This window comes from Hypanus sabinus, chromosome 21 (assembly GCF_030144855.1).
Source record: "Hypanus sabinus isolate sHypSab1 chromosome 21, sHypSab1.hap1, whole genome shotgun sequence".
In the NCBI taxonomy this organism is placed as follows: domain Eukaryota; kingdom Metazoa; phylum Chordata; class Chondrichthyes; order Myliobatiformes; family Dasyatidae; genus Hypanus; species Hypanus sabinus.
Window position 1 is genome coordinate 36,771,051 of NC_082726.1, and position 24,029 is coordinate 36,795,079.

Below are 24,029 nucleotides of genomic sequence, written 5' to 3' on the forward strand. Positions count from 1 at the left end.
AAGAAAGGTAAGGAGGATGGGCACCAGAGGAAGGTGAAAGGTAGGTGAGGAGAAGAGAAGAGGTAAGAGGGGAGCCAGAAAGGGGATTGGAAAAAGAAAGGAGAGGGAGGGGGAAAAATTACCAACAGTGAGAGAAATCATTCATGTTGTCAACTGGAGGCTACCCAGACAGAATATGAGATGTTGCTCCCTCAGCTTGAGAGTGGCCTCATTGTGGCAGTAAGGGAGGCCATTGACCAATAAGTCGGATTGTTTATGGGGATTGGAATTAAAATGGTTGGTACAGAGTGAAGGTGTTCAGCAAAGCAGTGCTCCAGTCTACACTGTGTCTCAGCGATGTAGAGCATACAGTAGATGACCGTGACAGTCTCGCAGGTGAAGTGTTGCCTCACCTGGAAGGACTGTTGGTAGCTCTGAATGGAGCTGAGGGAGATGAGATAGAAACAGAAAGATCGAGACAAGGAAGAGAGTTATCAGAAATGGACTAAGTGAACTTAAGGACAGGGTGGACATTGGAAGCAAAGTTGATGAAATTGACAAGCTCACCTTGAATGCCTGAATAGCACCAATGCAGTCATCAACGGAGCACAGAAAGATTTGGGGAGCGTTACCAGTGAAGGCTTGGAACATGGACTGTTCCACATAGCCAAGGATAGCTGGGGCCCATGCAAGTTCCCATGTCTTCTCATTAGGACTGGAGAAAGTGGGAGGAGCTGTAAGAGAAACTGGAAGATAATCTTTTTCCCTGCACTGATGCATGTCATCTCCAGCATGTTTCCTCCTACTGTGCAAATTACCTGCAGGATAAATAGGAAACTGTTCAATGCATGTTGGATCCTCTCTGAAACTGAGGTCACTCCCACTGCAGTACTTGAGCTGTAGTACACAATGACACTTGGACACACTCCTAGTCATTGCTGATTTGTTCACTAAAGCATTAGAGAGGCCAGGGAATGTGCTCAACATTCGTGAACACTAACATATTCTTTCTACTATACAACCATATCCTTTCACAGATTGGAGAAGGAGCAGTCAATCTGTCCTGTCCTGCCATGTTAATATGGTCATGGCTGATCTATCCCAGGCTCAGCTCCTCTTCTGTGCTAGGGACCCAGAGACCCCTATTTTTCAAATAAGTATCTACCTTCTTTAAACATCTCCTGTGACTTACCTTTTACAGACCTCTGGAATAAACAATTCAAGAAATCAAGAGATTCCCACTCCTTCCCACATCCCAGTTACCGTCTCTCAGCAAAGTCAGATGAAATTCACCTTGGCCTGCAGTGGCCAGCACAGCCTTTGTCCAACAGAGGAAAAGGCTGTTTGAAGATCACTACCTCAAACCTTACTGCTGACTGGGAGCAATGATCCCTGCCCTCTTCTCTTCAACGGAGACTTGGATTACTCGTAGCCTCTGCAAGGCAATGGAGAGATGTCTCCTCAACCTCCTCCAAATCCCCTGGATAGTTGAAAGAATCAATGCCAGGATTGTTAGCCCTGGGCTGAACCCCTAAACATGGTGGACTGGTGGACCGCTCTTAGTCTATCTAGCCTCTACCTTTTACCTTTTCGGGATGGGTGATCCTGCCAAGAGCCATGACTCCAGCCAGCATAGCTCTCTGGGTCATTGGGGCACAGAAGCCTTCAGGTCCTCTTGGAGGATCTGTCACATGTTAAACTCATTTTATTTGCTTTAGAAGTGGTGCAGTGAAGTTTCATTGATTTCCAAAAGATTTTCTCATGTGAAAGTAAGCTATACTCTCTAGAATGTAAAGAAATAAGAGGTGAATGCATTGAAACATTTGAGATTCTGAGAGAACTTGACCATAGAGACGCTGAAAGCTTCTTTTCCTTAGTGGAGAGTCTAGAATTGGGGGAATAATCTTAAAATAAGGAAATGGCTGTATAGGTTTGAGGTTAGGAAATATTTCTTCCCTCTTTTGGTTGTAAGTTTTCAACCTAATAGCTGGAGCTGCGTTGGTGTTTTATAGTGACAATCTGCTAATTCAGTCCAGAAAATGCTACAGATAGCTCTCCTACTTGGGGTATTCTAAGGTAATAAAAATACTTATGAAGTCAAGTAGACCAATCAATGTCAATAGTAGCTCAACAGCCACATGAAAGAAAAATTAAACACCACACATTTTGAATGGAGGGAGGGCATAATAGCTAAACTGTAGCTGAGTGGATATGAGTCTTAAATTTATTGACAAAGGTATTGAATAAAACAGAACAAAACTCTTAGTAGACAAAGTGCAATGGTAACCATGAAATTGTGCTGTACTCTGTTTAGTTCGTACTTTCAATATTGCGCACAGTTTTGTTCAGGTAATGGGGGCAGTACAGCAAATAGCAGTGAGGTGCATCTCCAATGTCAGAGAATTTACTAATGATAAAAGAGGAGAAAAGTTTGGGCCCAGGAATTGATTAGCACCAGGCCTGTGAGGAAGCAGAAGTCTGTCACATACAGAATGCCAGGCCTTCTTTGCAACAAATTTGAATTTGTTGTTGGCAGCAGATGGATGTGATAGGTCCTTGGAGAAGAGATGGGTAACTGAAGAGCTGATAGCTGAATGTGAATTTCAGGGGGATGAAGAATTTCATTAAGGAATGCTGAGGTGACTCTGTGGATATATCACTCACCTTAATGAGTTTCAAGCCCATTTAGAGCCAATAAATTTGTTACAGTTCTGAATGTTTAGCCCTTGAGTAGTGGCTTCTGAATGGTGACTATAGGAATTATAAACTAACACCTCTATAGAAAAAGTTAATATTTCTTTCCATGGGCTCTATAAATTATTTTCTATAGACCATACAGAAAATATATGTTAAGATATACTGATAGAGTAAACTTAGGAGACGAGGCTTCAAATTGATAATTTCAGAAAATACTTCTTCACAAGAAGAGTGTCTTTAACTGCAGGGCACCTATTGAGAGTATTTGGACCTCTAATATGCACTTGACTATCTGACATCTCAGGGAACAAGGCCTAGGACTTCCCAGGCATGCAGCTCACATTTTCAGTTCTAACAAAAATCCCAGTGGAATGTTAAACCTCTTTTAGGATGCTCACCTAACACTGATTTACCCTTTTTTTTTCTCCTCTTCTAGTAAACACTTTATGATATCCTAGTGTTATCAAATCTGTGCAAGTATACATTCCTGCTTTTTCTTAAATCTGGAACACATTGGGGAAAAATACCATCTCTTAGTTCAATTCCATGCACTTGGATGATATTAGTATGCCATGCTGGTTTGTCAACAATAAGTGTAGTCCTACAGCATTTTGCACTAGTTGGTGCAGATACAAGACTATGTAGATACAAACTTAGAACTCATCTCCAGGACAGACTTACCTCACAAGTTTGACCCACTCATCCATGTGATATTACCTGTCAAAACACACTGGAGTAATAAGCAATTCGCAGTAATGCTGGCCTTCAGAGAGCATTTTACTCGCTATGAAAAGTGAATCTTTGAGGTTTCAAGTCCCAGTTCAAATCAGGATGTAATGGAGTTCTGCAGAAAGTCTAATTTCAATCTTGAATACAAAATACACAAAGATAAAGCATATGTTAAAACATCAATTTTAGCTAAAAGTGTAAAATGAGATTTAAATGTTAGGGAAGGAAAGTTAAAAGAATGGTCTGGTGAATAAATGACCACCAAGGAGAGACGTTACAAACCTTAATTTTATTGTAAACTATCTTAAATTAAGATAGTATGAATCTTAATTTAGGATTCGTACATCTTATATTAATGCCCTTTTACGATGCCTTTAATGGCACCTGATATCATTAAAACAGCACATTGCATGGAAAACTCAAGACTTGGAATAGGGGGTGGGGCTGGTAGGACGGTGTTGTGCTCGGACACAGTGGCCTCTCTGGGTCCAGTCAAAAGTGTATTTGTTCGTCTTGTATGATCGCAAGTCACTGCTGGATACTGAGAACATCAAGTACTACAGGAGCACTCGATAACTGAGTTGCTTGATAATTGATGGAACTGGGCTTATTGCGTACCGTTGCTGTGTTGTCATCTGGATTTGTTGTGTACTGTTGGACAGTGAGCAGTACGAGTGATTGTCTCGGACATCTTTATTGTGATTGCAAGGCCCTGTTGGACAATGGCAACTTAGAACACTGCAAGTCTGATTCACTGGTTTGTTAGCGAGACCGATGGCAGGAGAGCCATGTTGCCTCGGTTGTGACAAGGATGAGGCCCTCCTGACACAGTGCTGGCCGTTACAGCCACCCGGGGGGGGGGGGGGGGGGTGGGGGGAGGGGAGATTCCAAGTCGGTGTGGCAGAAATCAAGGGCTTTGTGGGGACGCTGGAATCTGTACTGGTTTGGGGGCTGGTCCTCCCTATCAATGCTGCCCTCCAGTGTTCACTCAGTGGAAGAACAAGCTGAATCTGGACAACTTACCATCAATCTATAGTGATGCCACCCAGGGACTTGGGCTATGTTATTTTTTTCTTTATGACAGTATTTTTTTTCTGAAATTGTAATGATATTTGTGCCATTTTTCTGAAATCATAACTATTTATGCTATGCGCTATGTACAGTGTGCCCTGTGCTGTTGGTAATGTGTTTTGCACCTTGGCCCTGAAGGAGTGCTGTTTCATTTGGCTGTATTCATGTGTGGTTGAATAATAATTTCACTTGAACTTGGAGGGTTTGCAGATGACAGAGCAAATGATTCTGCTCAAGTACTATTTTACCTTTTCACATAAGCATTCTCATGGTGAGATTGGATTGAACTATTTTTCCAGATGAGTTTTTATATCTGTAGACTTTAAATAGTTGACAGTGGAATCATAATATTGTAATTTCTTCCTCAAAATTGACCACGTCAGCCATATCTCACCTGACTCAGCAGGTTTTGGTGTCAGGTACAAAAATGTAATGTTTTGAAAACTACTTTTCTCCATCTCAGGCTTTACCTCTGATGGTCATCCTTGAAATGTAGCAACAAGGTATTTACAGTAGATCCCAAAACAACAATGAAATAATTGATTAAATCTTCTGTTTTTGATGTTGCTCTGGGTGTCACAATTGACCAGGACACCAAGAGGACCTCTCTCCTCTTCTTTGAATTGTGTGTGGAATCTCTTGCAACCCAAGAGTGCAGACAAGGCCTTGGCTTAATGTCTCATCCTAGAGCAACACACACAAAATGCTGGAGGAACTCAGCAGGTCAGGCAGCATCTATGGAGAAGAATGAACAGTCGACGTTTTGGGCCGAGACCTTTCGTCAGGACTGGAAAGGTAGGGGAAGGATACCAAATAAAAATGTGGGGGGAGGGGAAAGAGTTGGAAGATAATAGGTGAAGTCAAGGGCTGATGAAGAAAGAATTTGATAAGAGAGGAGGGTGGACAATTGGAGGAAGAGAAGGAGGAGGGGACCAAGGAGGAAGTTATAGGCAGGTGAGAAGAAGTAAAAGGTCAGAGTGGGGAATAGAGTAAGCAGTGTTGGGAATTATTCACTGGAAGAAGAAATCAATGTTCATGCCAACAGGTTGGAGGCTACCCAGACGGAATATAAGGTGTTGCTCCTCAACACTGCGGGTGGCCTCACCTTGGCACAAGAGGAGGTCATAGATTGATATGTTGGAATGGGAATGGGATTTAAAATGGTTGGCCACTGGGAAGTCACACTTGTGATGGATGGTGCGGATGTTCTCGATGAAATGCTCCCCCAATTTACAGCGGGTCTCAACAATGTAGAGGAGGCCACATCAGGAGTACCAGACACAATTTGCAGGTGAAGTGTTGCCTCACCTGGAAGGACTGTTTGGAGCCCTGAACTGACGTGAGGGAGGAGGTGTATGGTCTGTTGGCAGGGATAAGAAACATCCTAGAGGCCTGTCTTAAACAAGGCTATGTGTATTGCTGCCTTAGATTTGATTATGATCATATCTCTAGAATATAACTTGGTACTGCAATCTCAGATATGTTAGGATAACCTTATTAAAAACCATGGGTTATTCAGTCAGGTCCTGGCAAAACTTTAACTGAAGACATAAACAACATGAGATTCTACAGATGCTGAAAATCTAGAGTACCATACACAAAATGCTGGAGAAAATCAGCAAGTCGGGCAGCATCTGTGGAGAGGAGTAAGGAACCAACATTTCATTCCGAGACTCTTCACGAGGACTTGAAAGGAAGGGGGTGGGGATAAAGGCAGAATAAGAAGGTGGGGGAGACAAAGGAGTACAAGCTAGAAGGTGACGGATGAGGGGTTGAACTGACCTGCAGAGTTCCTCCAGCATTTCATGTGGTGCTCTTTAACATGAGGAGAAAATGAATGGGATGGGACATGTATTCTGGAGTTTAAGAGAATGAGGGATTGATTTTAGAAATGTGTGAAAATCCTTAGGGTTGCTACTATGAGACTATATCCCCAACACATCATTATTGTGTGCTGTGTCGTATGACCTGGATGATCATGGTTTATGACCATGATTGTTCTCGGCAAATTTTTCTACAGAAATAGTTGCTAATGCCTTCTTCTAAGCAGTGTCTTTACAAGATGGGTGACCCTGGCCATTATCAATATTCTTCAGAGGTTTTCTGCCTGGAGTCAGTGGTCACATAACCAGGACTTGTGATATTCACCAGCTGCTCACATGACCATTCACCACCAGCTCCCATGGCTTCACATGACCCTAACTGGGTGGTTAAACAGGTGCTACACCTTGCTCAAAGGTGACCTGTGGGCTAGTGTAGGGAAGGAATGTCTTACACCTCCTTTGGTCCAGACATATCTCCACCACATCACCCTACCTGCCATAACTAGATAGTCTGAAATAGGACATAATTGCCTAAGCATTTCATTCAATTGTGTGTCTTTGAAATACTCTGCTCTGAGAGCTGCAGTTGCTCAATCATTCTCAGGATTGACAGAATAAATTCTCAGCTTCCAAGGGGTATGAGAAGGTAGAAATGAAGCAAGCCACAATATTGAATGGGAGACCAGGTCTAAAAGGGCCATTTTATTTATTTCTTCTATTATTGTTAGAAATAACTGAAAGTTTGCTTATTTTCATAGCACAGAAATCATTTATGCCATTGATTATTAAAATAGGGCAGCTAGCTTAATAATATTCATTTTTGACCAAAATCATCAAGAAATGAATGTACCAGTCATATAATTCCTTTACTTTTTGGGTAATTGCTGTAATTGACTGCTGTGTTTTCTTACTTAATAGCAGTGACTGTATTTTGGCATGAATTGATTAGCTGTGCAACAACGTCTTGATTCATAAAGCAGTCTAGAAATTTATCTGTTTCTTTAATGACACCAGATGGTATTAATTATCCATGACAAACATTCCTTTATGCTGTGAAAGAAAACAAAGCAAGACAGGGACCTGGTGTGGCGTTACAGAGATCAATAGGTCCTATATAAATATAAATTCCTTTTTTGAAATCAATGTAGTGACAACCAAATTTAAATAAGTCATTTTTCCATGTGTTTAGTACAAAGTTTACAAGCAGTTGATTTCAGAATCACTGTATTTTCCCAGCAGTGACAACATCAGATACAGTATGTTTCAGTTGTTCCTCTGAGTCAGGAAGTTGTGGGGTCAATTGCAAAGAATGGATTACTAAAATAACTCAGCTAGCTGCAAAGTATTGAAGGATATTGAAATAAGTTAAATAAATGTGAGAAACACACATAAAATGCTGGAGGAATCTGGCAGGTCAGGCAGCATCAGGACTAATAAAGGGTCTCAGCCCAAAACATTGACTGGACATTTCCCTTTATAGACGCTGCCTAACTGCTCCTCCAGCATTTTGTGTGTGTGTTGCTTAAGATCTGCATCTGCAGTATCTCTTGTGTCTCATAAATAAATGCGAGTTTTTAAAAATGTTCCCACCCCCATACCCTTAGAATCCAAGGACAGTTTGGGGACCAGTGATCTCTTCGTGATTTTAGCAATTCCTCAAGGCATGGCAATTCTGTAGCCCAGCATATATTCCTCATAGTTCTCAGTGATTTGAACAAACAGGAAATCTTTTCACAAGCCAACTAGGCAAGCACGTGTCTGAAAAGTGCTCAGTCATATTGAAAGGGCAGCTGGTAAGCATAGCTCTGATTGAGAGAAATCGGGAATTTTCCATCAGACTTATGTACTTCCAAGCTCTTTATGGCAACTGGAGCTACGCTATCTCCTATTTCACTAAACACTGCGTTTCCTAATTACTGCAAATTAAAAAAACTTGATTGTGGTTGCTTGATTTGGATGAACTAATGCACACTGGATATTTCCACTTGTGGTCACGTTGGCATCCAGAAGCTCCATAATGGTCTGTTTAAATGCAACTTTAGTTAAACAACTGAGTGTAAACATTGCCTCTGAAAAAGAAGTTTTTTTTTCAATGAACCTAGTCCAAGCTGTAGCCTTGTCAAATTGAAGTCAGTGAAGAGTTCCAACATTGAATGATCCAGTCTGGGTAAGGTTGGTGAACAATGTTGGAATTGTATACTTCAGCAACAACTAGCCACAAAAAAATTAACTTCATCCTGCACTACATACTGCTTTTGCAATGATTTGTTCAATGTATCCAAATTCCTCTGCGATATTGAGAAAGAGGTCAGCTTTGTTTATGGTTGAATAATAATTTCACTTGAACTTGGAGGGTTTGCAGATGACAGCAGTTGATTGGCTTTTCAAATATGCAGCAAATGTACCACATAGTTCCGACATTTCTTTCCCTCCCACCCTATTTCATCTTCTTCTATTTACAAACCCTCAGGACAGATGAGCTATGATTCACCACGCCATTCAGCCAACACTCCTAGAATTTTCGTCATATCAACTCTCTTGGTATACCCCTTACCATAGACTTTGCTCTCTCCAGCCCTACCAGTTCTCTGAGAGAACTTCAAATGCTGTACAAAGCAATGACTTTTGGAATTTGTGATGAAATCTTCCCAGTATTATTGGCAGGGTTTTTGCCTTTGCAACACGGCATCTGCCAGTGAGTTTGATTTAGACTGGGATGTATCATCAGAATAAACAATCTCACAGTGAACAGTTCAGCAGGAAAAGTTAATGTATTCAGTAAATAATTCAAGGAAAGGAAAACACTGTAAGTTCTTTCATTGAAACGGGGTAAATTTCTCTTGGAAAATGCGAGGAACTAAGGATAGTTGTGCATGAAATCAATCACTGTCACTTACAGCACTAAGCTTGGTCAACACCCTGGCTGATTATTGTGTTACCAGAGATGGTGATGATTCTCTTGTTCCAATTAATGCTTCTATTAGGTTCAAAGTAACAACAAATTGCTCGAACCCTTGACAGGTCAGGCGGCATCTTTGGAAAGAGATGAGATCATTATTAATCCTTTACATCCTGTCTGTATATCTTTTCTTGTTCCATGGCCACAACCTCACACCTTCCACCATTATCCTTTGTGTTATGTAACGTCCCATGGCCTTTACTTATTTGCAGACCTTCTCCCTTGTTCTTTCATTCTCTCCCTCTTTCCCTGCTAATGCACTTAGAAAATATTAGCTGGAAATATTTTGCACTGGGCTACTGGCATTAACCTCTATAAGTATCAGGAATGCTGAATTCCCGAAGAATGCAGAAGAATTGCACTCCCAAACCCTTCCTGCACTACATTAATGACTGCACCCATGCTGAGTTCGTTAATTTAATCAACTTTGTTTTCAACTTCCACCCTGCCCTTAAATTTATTTGGTCTATTCCTGACACCTGCCTCCCCTTTCTTGATTGCTCTGTCTCCATCTCTGGCGAAAAACTGTCTACTGACATATTTTTATAAACCTACTGATTCCCATGGCTATCTTGACTATATCTCTTCCCACCCTGTCTCCTGAAAAAATGCTATACCATTTTCTCCGTTCCTTTGTTTCCACCACATCTGTTCCCAGGATGAGATTTTCCTTTCCAGGACATTAGAGATGTCCTCCTTCTTCAAAGAACAGGGTTTTCCTTCATCCACCTCACCCGCATCTTCACCATTTCCAATTCATCCACGGTCACACTATCTTCCAGCCAACTTAACAGGGAGAGAGTTCCTCTTGTCCTCACCTACCATACCATGAGCCTTCGGATCCAACACATCATTCTCTGCAACTTCTTCAAAGGGATCCCACCTCTAAATGCATCTTTACTTCCCTGCATTCCCCACTGATCCCCACTGATTCCCGTGTCCACTCGTTCCTCCGCACTAATCTCCTTCCTGGCTTATATCCCTGCAAACAACAGAAATGATACACCTGCCCATTCACTTCCTCCCTCACCTCCATTCAGGGCCACAAACAGTCCTTCCAGGTTAGGCAACACTTCATTGGCAGATTTTTTGGGGTCGTCTATTGTATCCCAGAGAGGCCTCCTCTACGTTGGTCAGACCCGACATAAGTAGGGGCCCGCTTTGCTGAGAACCTCCACTCCATCCTCCAAAAGCAGAATTTCCTGGTGGCCAGCCATCTTAATTCCAATCTCCATTCCTGTTTTGAAATGTCGGTCCATGGCCTTCTCTTGTGCCAAGATGAAGCCACCCTTAGTGTGGAGAAGCAACACCTCATAATCCAATTTGGTAGCCTCCAACCTGATGGCATACACATCAATTTCTCCTTCTGGTAATCCTTTCCTATCAGATTCCTTCTTCACCAGCTCTTTACCTTTCTCACCCTCCTGGCTTCACATATCCTCCTTCCCCTCCCTCCATCTTTCCCCCCTTCCTTTCCAGTCCTGAAGAAGGGTGTTGGCACAGAACATCGACTGCTTATTCTTTTCCATAGATGCTGTCCACCTGCTGAGTTCCTCCAGCATTTTGTGTGTGTTAACCTGTTGGCTTTTTTCTTGTTGGTGTTTCCATTGACAATCCATCTGATGGAAAGAGAAAGCTGTTAATTTACATTTATAAAATTAATTTTGGCTAAAATATCAATAAATGTTTTACATATTTGAATTTTTGAAATGTTTTTAATATAACAAACAGCAAATTTTGAATAAATTGTTTAGCCGGTTGTCAGTGTTCTTTCCAGTGGTTTAAAATCAAAGAATCACTCTTGTGATCACATTATATTGCTCAATGCTTTCCTGCTGTATTATGTCGTTGAGTGACCTGGAAAGATAAGTTTATACTTGTCCATTTAGCTGACTCACGGCTGGTAGCAGGTTTCTGGAGATCAAAATTAGCTTTATTTGTTACATGCTCTTTGAAACGTACAGTGAAGTGTGCCATTGGTATCAAATCAATCAGCGCGGATTGTGCTGAGGCTGTCTGGTTTATAAAAATATGCCAGTAGACAGTTTTTTCTCCAGAGATGGAGACAGAGCAATCAAGAAAGGGGAGTCACTACACTTTCAGTGCCAGGGTATCATGCCCATGACTTACTGAATTGTGGGAGGAACCCAGAGCTCCGGGAGGAAACCCAGGGATAAAGTACAAACTCCTTACAGACACTAGTAGGAATTGAATCCCAGCCACTAAAAACAAACTGCTATCCTACCATGCTACCCCCATGGTTTTAGCTTTATTTTACAGTTCTGATTCTGACAAAAGATCAGTGACTTTAAATGTTTCTCTCTCCCACAACTACTGTCTGACTTACTGCATTTCCACCATTTGCTATTTTTATTTCACACTTGCACCATCTGCACAAGTTTAGTTTTGGACGGCTGTTTGCCGCTCTAAGCAGCTCAAGTACTTTCCTGAAACAGAACATTCTTAAGTGTATTAGCTGGGGAATGAAAATTAATAGCTGCTTTTCTGTTGAAATTACAAAATAAAATTATATTGGCAGAACAAAGGAATTACAGTTCAAACGTAGAGTATTCATATCTGTTGGCTCAATATTTGAGAACAGGGTGTTGCTCTGACAGTTTACATAAGATCAAAGGATTAATCCTAAAGATAAAATGGAGTTTTTATTTGATAATGGCTAAACAACTGTGAAATTTACTCTTCCTTGTAAAGTGCATTAAGCATGAAGATATTTATACATCACAAATTGAAATATTTTAAAACTGTTTCAGAAAGGTAGCCTTTGATAAAGATATTTTGATTGCAAGCATTTCACACAATCTCACTGAATACCATACAGCTGCCATAATTCAGTAGCTGATGGTCCTGTTGGAGCACAGGATTGAACATGCTGTTGTGGCACAGTATTAGAAGGTAATTCTTCCCTCATGCTGGGCTCCTGAGGATAATAATTAGAGAATCATTAAATTATATCATTATAAAATGAAATTTTAGCTTCCAGATTCCTGACAATTCTAGCCTGGGGACCTGTTCTGAATTAATACTTCACCCCAGAATCCTTTGACTCATGTATGTGCTGACGCTTGGAAACATCATGTACATGGAAAAGATCCATTTTAACACATACCCAAAGAATACCTGTTCAATCTCAACAGCACCAATCCATATTTCTTTACTGCTGTCAAATTTCTTGCTGTTTGTGTGAAAACAATTGGTAGCTGGTTCTAGGCCTGATGTGCTTTGTACACTTCAGACTGTTTTTGAGCTGTGTAGGGAGTTTGTATTCATTTTGTAGATTATAAATATTACTTGTTTCACTTTTTATCTATAAACAAGATGCACTTCCTGTTGATAGTAAAGTAGTAATCAGTGACTTTGATGAGACTGTTGTAGAACTTTGAATTTTCACAAGGTTGCTATTTCACTCTGTGTTCTGCTGTTAAAAGATTACTATGCAATGACCTCCACCCCCTGCCCCAACCTTTATCAGCCTCCAGCCTCCAATTCTAAATTCCTGTCATCCCAGCATAGAAACTTTAAAAAATCTCACTGGCTTCATCATTTTTCTTTTTAAAAAATGTTATATCCCCTCAGATTTGGTCTGGCAATTCAGTTTTCCAAGGTTGAGTAGATCATAGAGAAAACTAAATATAGTGTAAAGTAGTGAGATTAGTAGCAAGGAGAGGCTGTTGATAGGGCAAAATTGTAGTCAATGAGATGAGTTGCAACATAAAGGGTGGACAAAATCAAAGAGGGTGAATGTAGAACTGAGGGTGTTGCATTTGAATGCACACAGTTTACAGAATAAGGTAGATGAACTTGCAGCACAGTTACAGATTGCCAGCATGTATAACGTTGTGTGCGTCACTGAATCATGACTGAAAGAAGATTATAGGTGGGAGCTTGACATCCAAGGATGCATGTTTTATCAAAAGGACAAGCAGATAGGCAGAGGAGGGTGGCATGGCCCCGTTGGTAAAAAGTGAAATCAGATCATTAGAAAGAGGTAACATAGAATCAGAAGGTGTTGAAACATTGTGGCTAGAGCTAAGGAACCGCTGGGGTCAAAAGACCCTGATAGGAGTTATATACAGACCCCTAAACGGTAGTATAGATGTGGTCTATAAATTATAATGGAAGATAGAAAATGCTTACCAAAAGGGCAATGTTACATTAGTCATGGGGGATTTCAATATGCAGGTAGATTGAGAAAATCCCAAGAGAGGGAATTTATATAATGCCTACGAGATGTTTTTCCAGAGCAGCTTATGGTAAGTAGGAGACAGAGATCACAATATGATCAAATTAACCCTGCACTTTGAGAAGGAGAAGCTAAAGTCAGATATATCAGTATTACAGTGGCGTAAAGGGAATTACAGAGGCATGAGAGAGGAGTTGACCAGAACTGATTGGAAAGAAACTCTAGCAGGGATGATGGCAAAGCAGCAATGGCTGGAATTTATGGCAACAATTCTGAAGCTGCAGGATATATACATCCCAAAGAGGAAGAAGTATTCGAAAGGTAGGATGACACAACCGTGGCTGACAAGAGAAGTCAAAGACAACATAAAAGTCAAAGTGAGGGTGTATAATAGAGCAAAAATTAGTGGGAAGTTAGAAGATAGCGAAGCTTTTAGAAACCAACAGATGGCAATTAAAGAAGTCATGAAGAAGAAAAAGATCAAATATGAAGGTAAGCTCGTCAATAATATTAAAGAAGATACCAAAAGTTTCTTCAGATATATAAAGTGTAAAAGAGAGATGAGAGTAAATATTGAATCACTGGAAAACAATGCTAGAGAGGTAGTAATGGGGGATAACAAAAAGGCAGACAAACTGAATAAGTACTTTGCTTCACTCTTCACTGTGGAAGACACTAGCAGTGTGCTGGAAGTTCAAGTGTATCAAGGGGCAGAGATGTGTGAAGTTGTTATTACTAGGGAAAAGGGTCTTAGGAAACTGAGAGGTCTGAATGTAGATAAGTTACCTGGAACAGATGGTATACACTATGGCTGAAGAGATTATGGCAGCATTAATAATGAGAAGTGAGGAGATTGGGGCTGAGAGGGAAAAAGGATCAGCCATGATGAAATGGTGGAGCAGACTCATCAGGCCAAATGGGCTAAGTCTGCTCCTGCATCTTATGGTCTTAATGTCCAAGACTGGAGGCTTCGCGTTGTTGATTATGAAGACTCTTAGTTGCAGTAACAAAGAAGGATGTTCGAGAAGCTTCTACCAATAAGACCCAATGTGTAAAAATTAAAAATAAAAATGTAATTAGTCTGCTGGGTTTATACCACAGACTTCCTTATAGTCAAGGAGATACAGGGCACATGGAGTCAGAGGCTGGCTTAGTGTGAAAGGATTAGAGCATGTGGTATGTTTAGAAGTGTAGCAGGAGAACTTCTGAGCAAGTCAAGACTTGCTTCTGTTGGATCTAACCTGAAGGAATATATCCAGGCAAGTGGTTAATCATAAACATGAGAAAGTCTGCAGATACTGGAATTCCAAACAACACATAACATGCTGGAGGAACTCAGTCGGTAAGGCAGATCTATGGAAATGAATAAACAGTCGGTGTTTATTCTTGAGGAGGGGACCTGGGAGAAGTATTAGGAAGGTGAGAAGAGGTAAAGGGTCAGAGTCGGGAATAGAGGAGGGAGGGGGGATATTTTTTCACTGAAAGGAGAAATCAATATTCATGCCATCAGGAGGAGATGCAGGTATGGACAGCATCAATAGCAGAGGGAGGGAAACTCTCTTCTTTAAAGAAGGAGGACATTTCTGATGTCCTGGAAGGCAAAGCTGCATCCTGGAACAGATCTGGTGGAGGTGACAGAACTGAGAAAAGGGAATAGAATTTTTAAAGGAGATAGGATGCGAAGAGGTAGAGTTGAGATACCTGTGGGAATCAGTATGTTTATAAAAGATGTCAGTTGACATTTTGTCTCCAGATATGGAGACAGAGAGATCAAAAAAAGGGGAGGGAGATGTCAGAGATGGACCAAGTGAATTTAACATTGGGGTGGAAGTTGGAGGCAAAGTTGATGAAATTGATGAGCTCAGCATGGGTGTATGAAGCAAGACCAATGCAGTCTTCAATGTAGTGGAGGAAGAGTTGGGGTGCATTAGCAGGGAAAGCTTTGAACATGGACTGTTCTACACTGCCAACGAAGACACAAGCATAGCTGGGGCCTATGCAGGTTGCAGTGTCTGTGGGTCAGCAATTTGGGAATGTTGACTGGGACTCTGTTAAGTTTCAAATAAGTTATAGAAAGGGATAAGGGTGGTTTGAAAGTAAAGTTCTGAATTGGGGAAAGGCTGATATCAACATGATAAGACAGGATCTGGCAAGGGTTTGCCAGACACAAAAAGCTGTGGAGATACTAGAAATCTTGAGTGACATACACAAAATGCTGGAGAAACTCAGGTCAGGCAGCATCTATGTGAGGAATAAGCAGTTGAAGTTTATCATGAAAATAAACTAGGAGCAAATATTTACAGGTAGATTGACATCAGACAGAATAGATTCATTTAAAAGTGAAATAGTGAGAACTCAGGGGCAACTTCTTAAGTTCAAAGAGATAGATCCAGGTAAGCAGAAAGTTTGATTAGGAAAGGAAGTGTATGGTAGAATGGAGCACCGAAATATAATGTGTAGGACAGTACTTAAAAAGAAATTAGAAAGGTAAAGAGGTCACAAAATATCTATGGCAGACAAGATTAAGGAAATTCTCAAGTCATTTTTATTAAGAACGAGAGGGTAACATTAGTGAGCAGAGAGACAAACTGTGCATAGAGCTTGAGAACATAGATGAGGTTTTAAATTAATACAAAGATTCATAGAAACAGGCCTTCAGCCCACAATGTCTGTGTTGACCATCATGCCTATTTATGTTAATAACACTTGGCTGCATTGGTTCTGCATCCCTCTGTGTCCTGCTCATTCAGGTACCTGTTCACCGGCCTCTTAAATGCCGTTACTGTCCCTTCCTCCACCATCTCCTCAGGCAGCTCATTCTAGAAGCCATCTACTCTTTGTGTGAAATATGTTCCCCTCAGAGCCCCTTTAAGCCTCCTCTCTCTCGCCTTAAACCTATGCCGTCTAGCTTTAGACACCCCTACCATGGGAAATTAATGCCTATTGTGTCAACCCTCCTTCACTGCTACAACAACACACTTAGCCTTGTAACTCAAGCCTCTTAATCCATGCAACACCTTTGTGAATCCTCTCCCTATCTCAATCACACCTTTTGGTGGTGCAGTGATCAGAACTGCACAAAATATACCAACAGTTTGCATAACTGTGCCATGATGCCCAAACTCTTGTGCTCAATGCATTGGCTGATGAAGGCCACATGTGTGTTAACTAAGGAGAATATCATTATAGTTGGATATTTCATTTGGAACAATGAAATTGTTGTGCGCATTAAGATTAAAAAGGAGTTATTAGATACCTCAGTGGGCGTTATTGAGCTAGATGAGATGTACTCCAGGCTGTTAGCAAGAGGGAAGATCACTAGGTCCTTGATGGAGTTTGTTCAATTCTCACTGCCCACAACTAAGGTGCCAGATGATAGAAAATGCGATGCATTTGATTGGAAAGGCAGTAGGGATAAACCAGGAAGTTAGAGGCCAGTGTGTCTAATATTAGTGTTGAGAATTTATTAGAAAACCTTCTGAAGGGTGATACAAATCTACAATATGAAAAATGGGAATATACCAATGATCATCAGCATGATTTTGTTGGTAAAGGATTCTGTCTAACTGATCGAAGTTTATGAAGTGACAAAATATATGGATGAGCACTTGAATTGTCATGTATAAATTATGGATCACATGTTGGTAATATGATTGGTATAGATGGTGGTTGGCCTGGTCAAGCTGGGCCAAAGAGACAGTTTCTGTGCTGTTTGACTCTATGGCTCAGGAAATCTGAAATAAAAATAGAAACGCTGGAAATACTCAGCTTTTCAGACTGTATCCGTGGAAAGAGAAATAGAATCAACGTAGACTCTGTTGGCTCTTTGCCCTAAAACATCAAATCTGTTTCTACTTCCATAGATGCTGCCTGACTTCGAGTTTTAATCATTTCTCGATATAGCTGACTAGGCCGTAAAGACTGTAATACTCTCCCTGAGTCTGTCTACCTCTCGTCACTCTGTTAAAGATGCTTCATGAAAACATGGTCACCTGTCCTAATTGTTCCTTACAGGTCTCAGTCTGAAAATCATTTTAAATTATCTTAAAGGCAAGATTTTATTAAAATGGTATAAAAGAATGTGAGACTGAGAGTGATCTGACCCTCTTGGCAGAGGGGAGGGCATAGACTTGAGGACCGTAACTCACAGGTAATTCAATGTAAGTCAGGCCTTTGATGACACTTGACTGACAGACTTTCTGAGCTATTGGAAATTATTTTTATAACAACCCATGCATATTTTTAATTAAAATTTTTTCAGATGTTACTCAGTATCCAGTGAACCAGGTAAGTTTACAAGGAGCACAGTGACTGAGACCACTGTGAGCGGCAGGGACATGTGGGAGCTGGGTCCCTGGCATGCAGGAGTGAGCATAGCTGTGAGTGGTAATGCTGATTGGGAACTAGGGCTCTAGTGATGGGAAAGGAGTGCAGGAACAGGAGATGCAGTAAATAGGAAAGAAACACAAGTAGTGGGACCCCAATGAGTAAGAGAGGAACATGAAAAAATGGGAGCTGAGGCCTTAAGAGCAATAGTCATGCACAGAAAAACAGGCACCAATGAATGGAAGGGTGTGTGTGATCAAAGTCTCAGTGATGGGAAAGTACTGGGTGAACCCTTGGGATTTCCAAATTATCTGATTTTGGGTGATTGGAAGTTTACTGTGATGTGTTAGAGGAGTGTTGTCAACCATTAATGAAGGTGTGAAATTCACTGCCTGAAAGGGTAGTGGAGGCAGAAACTCTCAGCCATAACTTCCAAGTCTATGAACCAAGAACTGGGAACGGGATACATCTGGTCCAATTTTAACAAGTGTGGACATAACGGGCCAAGTTATCACCTAACATTCTGTAAATTTAAATCATTCTGTGAACCTTAACCTCTGCCTCCATTCTCAATAACATGGAGCAATTTCATAGATGCTTCTTTCTTCCAGCCTATGAGACGTTAATTCTGTGGTTCACTCCTGTCCTATTCTTTTTGTAGCTCCCCTCTAATGAATGAACTGTTACCATTTGTAAAACTGTCTCAAGCACAATTAGAGTTGATTATAAATTCAGGCCATGCCAATAATACTTGCTTTTTAAATTTAAATTAAAACCGTACATACTAGAATTCTTAACCATCTGTCTCTGTAATATCCCCTTGCACTGTAACCTTCCAAGAGCTCTAACATTTTGCCATTTCACATCTTTTCTTCAGTTTTAATGATCCATCATTGAGACCGATATCTTTTGTAGTCTAGAACATTCGGTGAGCAATTTCCTTTTTCTACCTCTCACCTTCTTAGCTCCAAACTTCTCAACCTTTCTTCCACCTTCTTCTCTAAAGTACTTCTTAATACCCAAAACTTTGCTTCAGCTTTTGCTCGGCTAACTTAATTTATTCATTGAATTTTCTTTAATCATGCTTTTGTTTAAAAATAGAAAAGGGTATTTGTAAATTCCATCCAAGATAATTAACAAAAGACGGGAGAAAAATGGGTAATTACCATTGCAAGCTGAGGGAATCACAAAATAAATACAAAAATATGCTATTGGCGTATACTGATGTTCAGCTGGAAACTCCATGCCAAGATCCTCCTTAAAGACCCTACAGAAAAACCCTTTTACTCTGATCATGGCAACTTGGAGTTCTTGATAAATGCAAGCTCCTTTTGGAGCTTGCATCTAAGTCACCTTGGTCCAGATGAAGGTCCAGATGGTCCAACTTGAAACATCATCTGTCCATTTCAATCTATAGAAGTTGCTTGACACACTAAGTTCCTTCAGTGCTTTGTGTGTTGCTTGGAATTTTTGTTGTGATTGAAAGTGAAATGAATTATATGATATTGATCCAGTTTATCCTATTGCTGCTAACATACTTCTGTGGTACTTCATCACACTACACCTTCATACATTCAAATTATTTAACTCTTTTATTCAATTCAATTTAGGCTTAATTGCCAGTCAACCATAAATGAAAACTCATGAATGCAGCCAAATGAAACAGCATTATGCTGGGATCAATGTGCAAGATACAGTACCAACAGTCACACACAGCACAAAGCACACACAAGATAGCATGTACAAATGGCATCCCATTCATGCAAAAAAGAGACCAAAACTTGCACCATCAATCCACTGTAAACCACAATGGAGCCTTTCTCCTACCAATCGAACACTTGGGGGGGCAGCACTGACTCTAGACTGGGCACTGTGCCACACTGACCCCGGTGCCACACACCACCCCCGCAACACCCTGGGTTGAAGCCCAGTCCTCGCACATACAAGACAACAAGCTAGTATAGAATATCAGTAAAATCAAACCACACAAACGTAGTCCAAACCCAGACCCCTCCAGCCTATCGAAATGTTCATTCAACCACAATAGAGCTTCTGTTCTGCTGAGCGAACACTGGGGGGCACCAGTCCAGCCTGGACGTGGTGCCACACCACCACTGGTGAAGTGCACCGGCCCCGATGCCAATAGGTCCACAAAGTAACCTTGAAGTAGTAACTTAGGCTATATGACTTCATAAAAGGATGTGTCAGTGTCAGTTGGTAGGAAGGTAAGCACATGTTGCTTTCATCAGAGGTGACATTCTGATTTAAAAAAAAACTGAAAGAAAATTGTATTTAACAGCTGTATTTTCTTGTGCCTGCAGGTTGGCAATGCTAAAGTGCTACACTACATTGGTGCTGGGATGGGATTTCCCAATAGTATGTTGTTCATCTTTTTCCAAACCATCCTCACCTACAAGATTGCAAAGAATCCGCTGGACTATCGGATAGGTCACTGCCGAACCCTTCTTACCGTTCTGGCTTTCATCAACCTTACCCTTAGTATCCTTTTCTTCGAACATCTCTTTAAAGCAGCGTGCAGAATCAGCAGTATAAATTCTGCAGATCATTGACACTTTCTTCTCAGCTACTCTCAGATCAATCCGTACTCCAGCAATCCACTGATTTGAGTTTACTGCAACCCAATTTCATCTGTTCTCTTACCTTTCAGCAACATTGCCTCACTCCTGACTTTCAATTCAACATCTTTATGTTTTTGCTGCTCTTTAGTTCTTCCTTTTAAGTGTCAATAACAGCCATTTTCAACAGCTATTTTCCACTGACATCCTACTCATCCTTCTTCCTTTACAATCTCTTCAGGCTCTTTTCCTCCTTCAGATCTAGCCTTCCATTGATCAGATGTTGTTTTTCCACTTAACAGTTTCTCTGAATCTACTTTCACCTTATACTGTTGAAATCAGCTTATCCCACCATTTAAGACCATAACTCAAAAACCTAACTTTTAAAACTTTCTGAACCACGGTTGCTGACTCCAGAGGGTTCCTCAACAGGTACTTCCACCGCTTGCCCTTCCTCATTCCCTCACATAAGATCGAATATAGTCCTTCCCCAGTGGGACCCTCTCTCTCAAATACATTTTCTGAGTTCCACCCCATCTAGGCTCTTTACACAATGACAATCAAAATTGGGAAAGTTAAAATCCTCCATTGTTACAACCCTACTCTTTTTACACCCTACTGCAATTTGGTGGCATATCTTTTAAACTTCTTTTTGCATTAAGATCTATACATGCTGATCATATACTTCTGAATTTTCCTAGATGCTAACGCAAGTAAACTGCAGAAAATTACGGAGCCTTAAACTAAACTGTTCTTCTCTTTTATTTTCACCTATTTTGTTTATGAGTCATTAAAAATTGAAGATTAGAGCTTAGAAAATTAGAGTCAATTTTACTTTAGAGCAAATGAAACTCTAGGAATGATGCAGAATTAACAACATCCTCTTTTGCACAACTAGTTTGTGAGCTCATGGAATTACCAGTAGCATTCTGGACTTGTCTCAATACAACCTGCTTAATGTCTGTGTGCTTCAGAGAGCATAGTAAGTTATCATTTTCTCTACAGACTGTGGAAATTAGGACTAATGCTGAAATATTTCCGGCTTCCATTGAGAGCTACCAAGATTGCAATCCAAAATAATAATTGGAATTTAATCTGGAGCATAAAGAATTATCTTGATAGCTGAAGTCAGCAACTCTGACTGCAGCTGCCAATATTCAGGCACTAGCATTTCAGAGAGCTGACGATTTCCATGCATCTTCCACCGCACCTTCTGATTCACATGAAATTCAGTGGAAGGGTTGCACCCTCCTGGGTTTCCCAGTGTTATGCTGGAAGACCACCACTTGGATTCTATGCCAAGAAAGTCCAGGTACTGTATCTTAAATCATATTGACTTCAGTGGGGCCATCAGGCCAGTGGTTAGTAGGAAGAGTAAGTCTTAAAAATAGTTCGTTTTAATTTGAGGTTTACTGCATTTTATTTAACTTTATGGTATTTCTATCAGTCACTTCAACTTTAAAGGACTTATTAATTCAACTTCCTCAACGGTTTTGACATGAACTTTGCATTATGTTGAAACCTGTCAGAAGCATTTTAGAGGTGGAACCTCAGCATCATACGACCAGAGGTTTTGTTGGTCTTTTGCCACCTTAAGAATGTGGAGGAAGCACACAAAATGCTGGAAGAACTCAGCAGGCCAGGCAGCATCTATGGAAAAGAGTAAACTGTCAAGGTTTCAGGCCAAGACCCTTCATCAGGACTGTCTTAGCCTGAAACTTCGACTGTTTACTCTTTTCCAAAGATGCAGCCTGGCCTGCTGAGTTCCTCCAGCATCTTGTGTGTGTTGCTTGGATTTCCAGCATCAGCAGATTTTCTTGTGTTTAAGAATGTGGAGGCCAGCAAGTATGGCTCTTTGTACAGCACTTGGTGCAGTTAGGTACACATATACAGTATGGCGACCATGGTCCACGACCCTATTTACTCAGTGCAACATGATGCAGCTCAATCATCTGAAATATTAAGCAGATCAAACCTTTACAAAAAAACCTGAAGTATAAATTATACCCAGAATACAATGCCGAATTTCAGTATGAAGGCAATACCCTTATCCAATTTAACCTCTCGTATAGTTCCTTAACAGCCTTATTAGGTGGGGTCTTCTTCATTCAGCACAGCTCAGATCTTCAGCATGCAGCAGCTATTTGCGAATGGATTTTCACTATTATTATCCTCGTTTTCTATGGGACCTTCGCAGTGGAGTTTGGCTCTATTACTCAAAACACCCTTCTGGAAATGCTGACAAAGGAAAATCAACAGACCCACTGTAAATCAGACAACAGCAGAGTTCCCAGCACACACGGCAACTGCACACAAGAGGCTGTGGCTATGATCTAGACTTTGAAATATCAACAGGCAGGTTGATCTGTAGTTTTTGCCTTAAAGCACCATAAAAATCGTAATGATCAGGATATCTCTGTGGCATTCCTGTTTGGAGTAAAATGGCAAAGAAAGTCTCGACGTAATCAAAACACTACAGTTGAAGCCATCTTGAGAAGACAAGCTTGTCTATTTCCATTGGTATTTTTGAAACATTTATCTTTAATTTTTTTAATAAAGGTTTGATTTTTATAATAGAATGAATTATATATTTTTGGCAGCAATTGAAATGTTTCTAGCACTGGCCAATGTAAATGGATGGCTAAACGGCCATATTTTAGTTATAATGATAACTTTTTAAAAACGGTATTACATTTGGTATTGATCCTGTATTCTCTGTGATGATAAAACATCCTCATTATCCATATCACTCATTTATATCTCTATAGCCTCTTTGTTTCCATCACTCCATATTCTTTTCTGATCCCCAGTTTAATTTGTCTTGTTTCTGGCTATCATGCCTTCAAGATTTGGAATTCCTTTAATAAACTTATCTTCTGCTGTCCCTCTCCCCTGTTATTTTAAGCATCCATTCAATTACATCCTTTGTAGTATTGTATAAGAATATTATGTCCCAATATATACTGTTGTGTACACATGTTATATACATGGTCTGAGAACAACCTTGAATAAACCAAATATACTTTTTGAAACTTGCTGTGGTGCCTGCTTATTACTCCGCACGCAATTCACCCTGTTCCACCAGACACTTGGAAACTTAGATACCCAGAGTAATAAAGTTATCAAATACATCTACTGATTGTGTATTAGCGATGGTAGGGTTAGTTACAGAAATTTTAAAGTACAGGCTTGAAATGACGGACCTCAAATTCAGACTTGAAAGCAGCAGAAATGCGTGCAGAATGCAATGGGATCAACCTCCTAATCTGTTTAATTGGGAAGGTGACAACTCAAATCTAATACAACTCCATCAAGAATCTAAAACAATGAACCTTGCATTTCTTATGTAGAATTGATGGAGATGTGCTTTAGAGCAAACAATGTAATTGAAGTTGTGGGTGAAAGTGATAGTGTGCCTGTTCATAATGTGGCCCTTCAAAACGATAAGAAACCAAACGTGCTCAGATACTTGTGGGTGTTCAGCTGGAAAAGATCTTCTGACATTATGCAAAATAAAAAAATAAAAAATAATTCCATGAGGTTATTGTTTTTGCAGAGATTATGGGAAGATATATGAAAGTAAAGGTCAGCAGAGACCATTAGTGATTAATGGACTGTAATTATATCTTGACCCCAATTTTACTGGCTTCCTGAATTAACTGCTATGG

The 24,029-nt window shown here is 40.5% G+C and overlaps 1 protein-coding gene across 2 annotated transcripts in view; it reads left to right on the top strand.

The window, feature by feature from the left end:
- Nucleotides 1-23,371, top strand: part of LOC132378961 (transmembrane protein 150A-like) — a 76,735-nt gene extending 53,364 nt beyond the window's left edge. For both annotated transcript variants that reach the window (XM_059946349.1, XM_059946348.1), the window contains 2 exons: nt 20,107-20,284; nt 22,454-23,371. In XM_059946349.1, the coding sequence (XP_059802332.1) occupies nt 20,107-20,284; nt 22,454-22,698 (423 nt within the window). In that variant the 3' untranslated portion in view covers nt 22,699-23,371. The remainder of the gene's footprint in view (nt 1-20,106; nt 20,285-22,453) is intronic.
- The last annotated feature ends 658 nt before the right edge of the window (nt 23,372-24,029 follow it).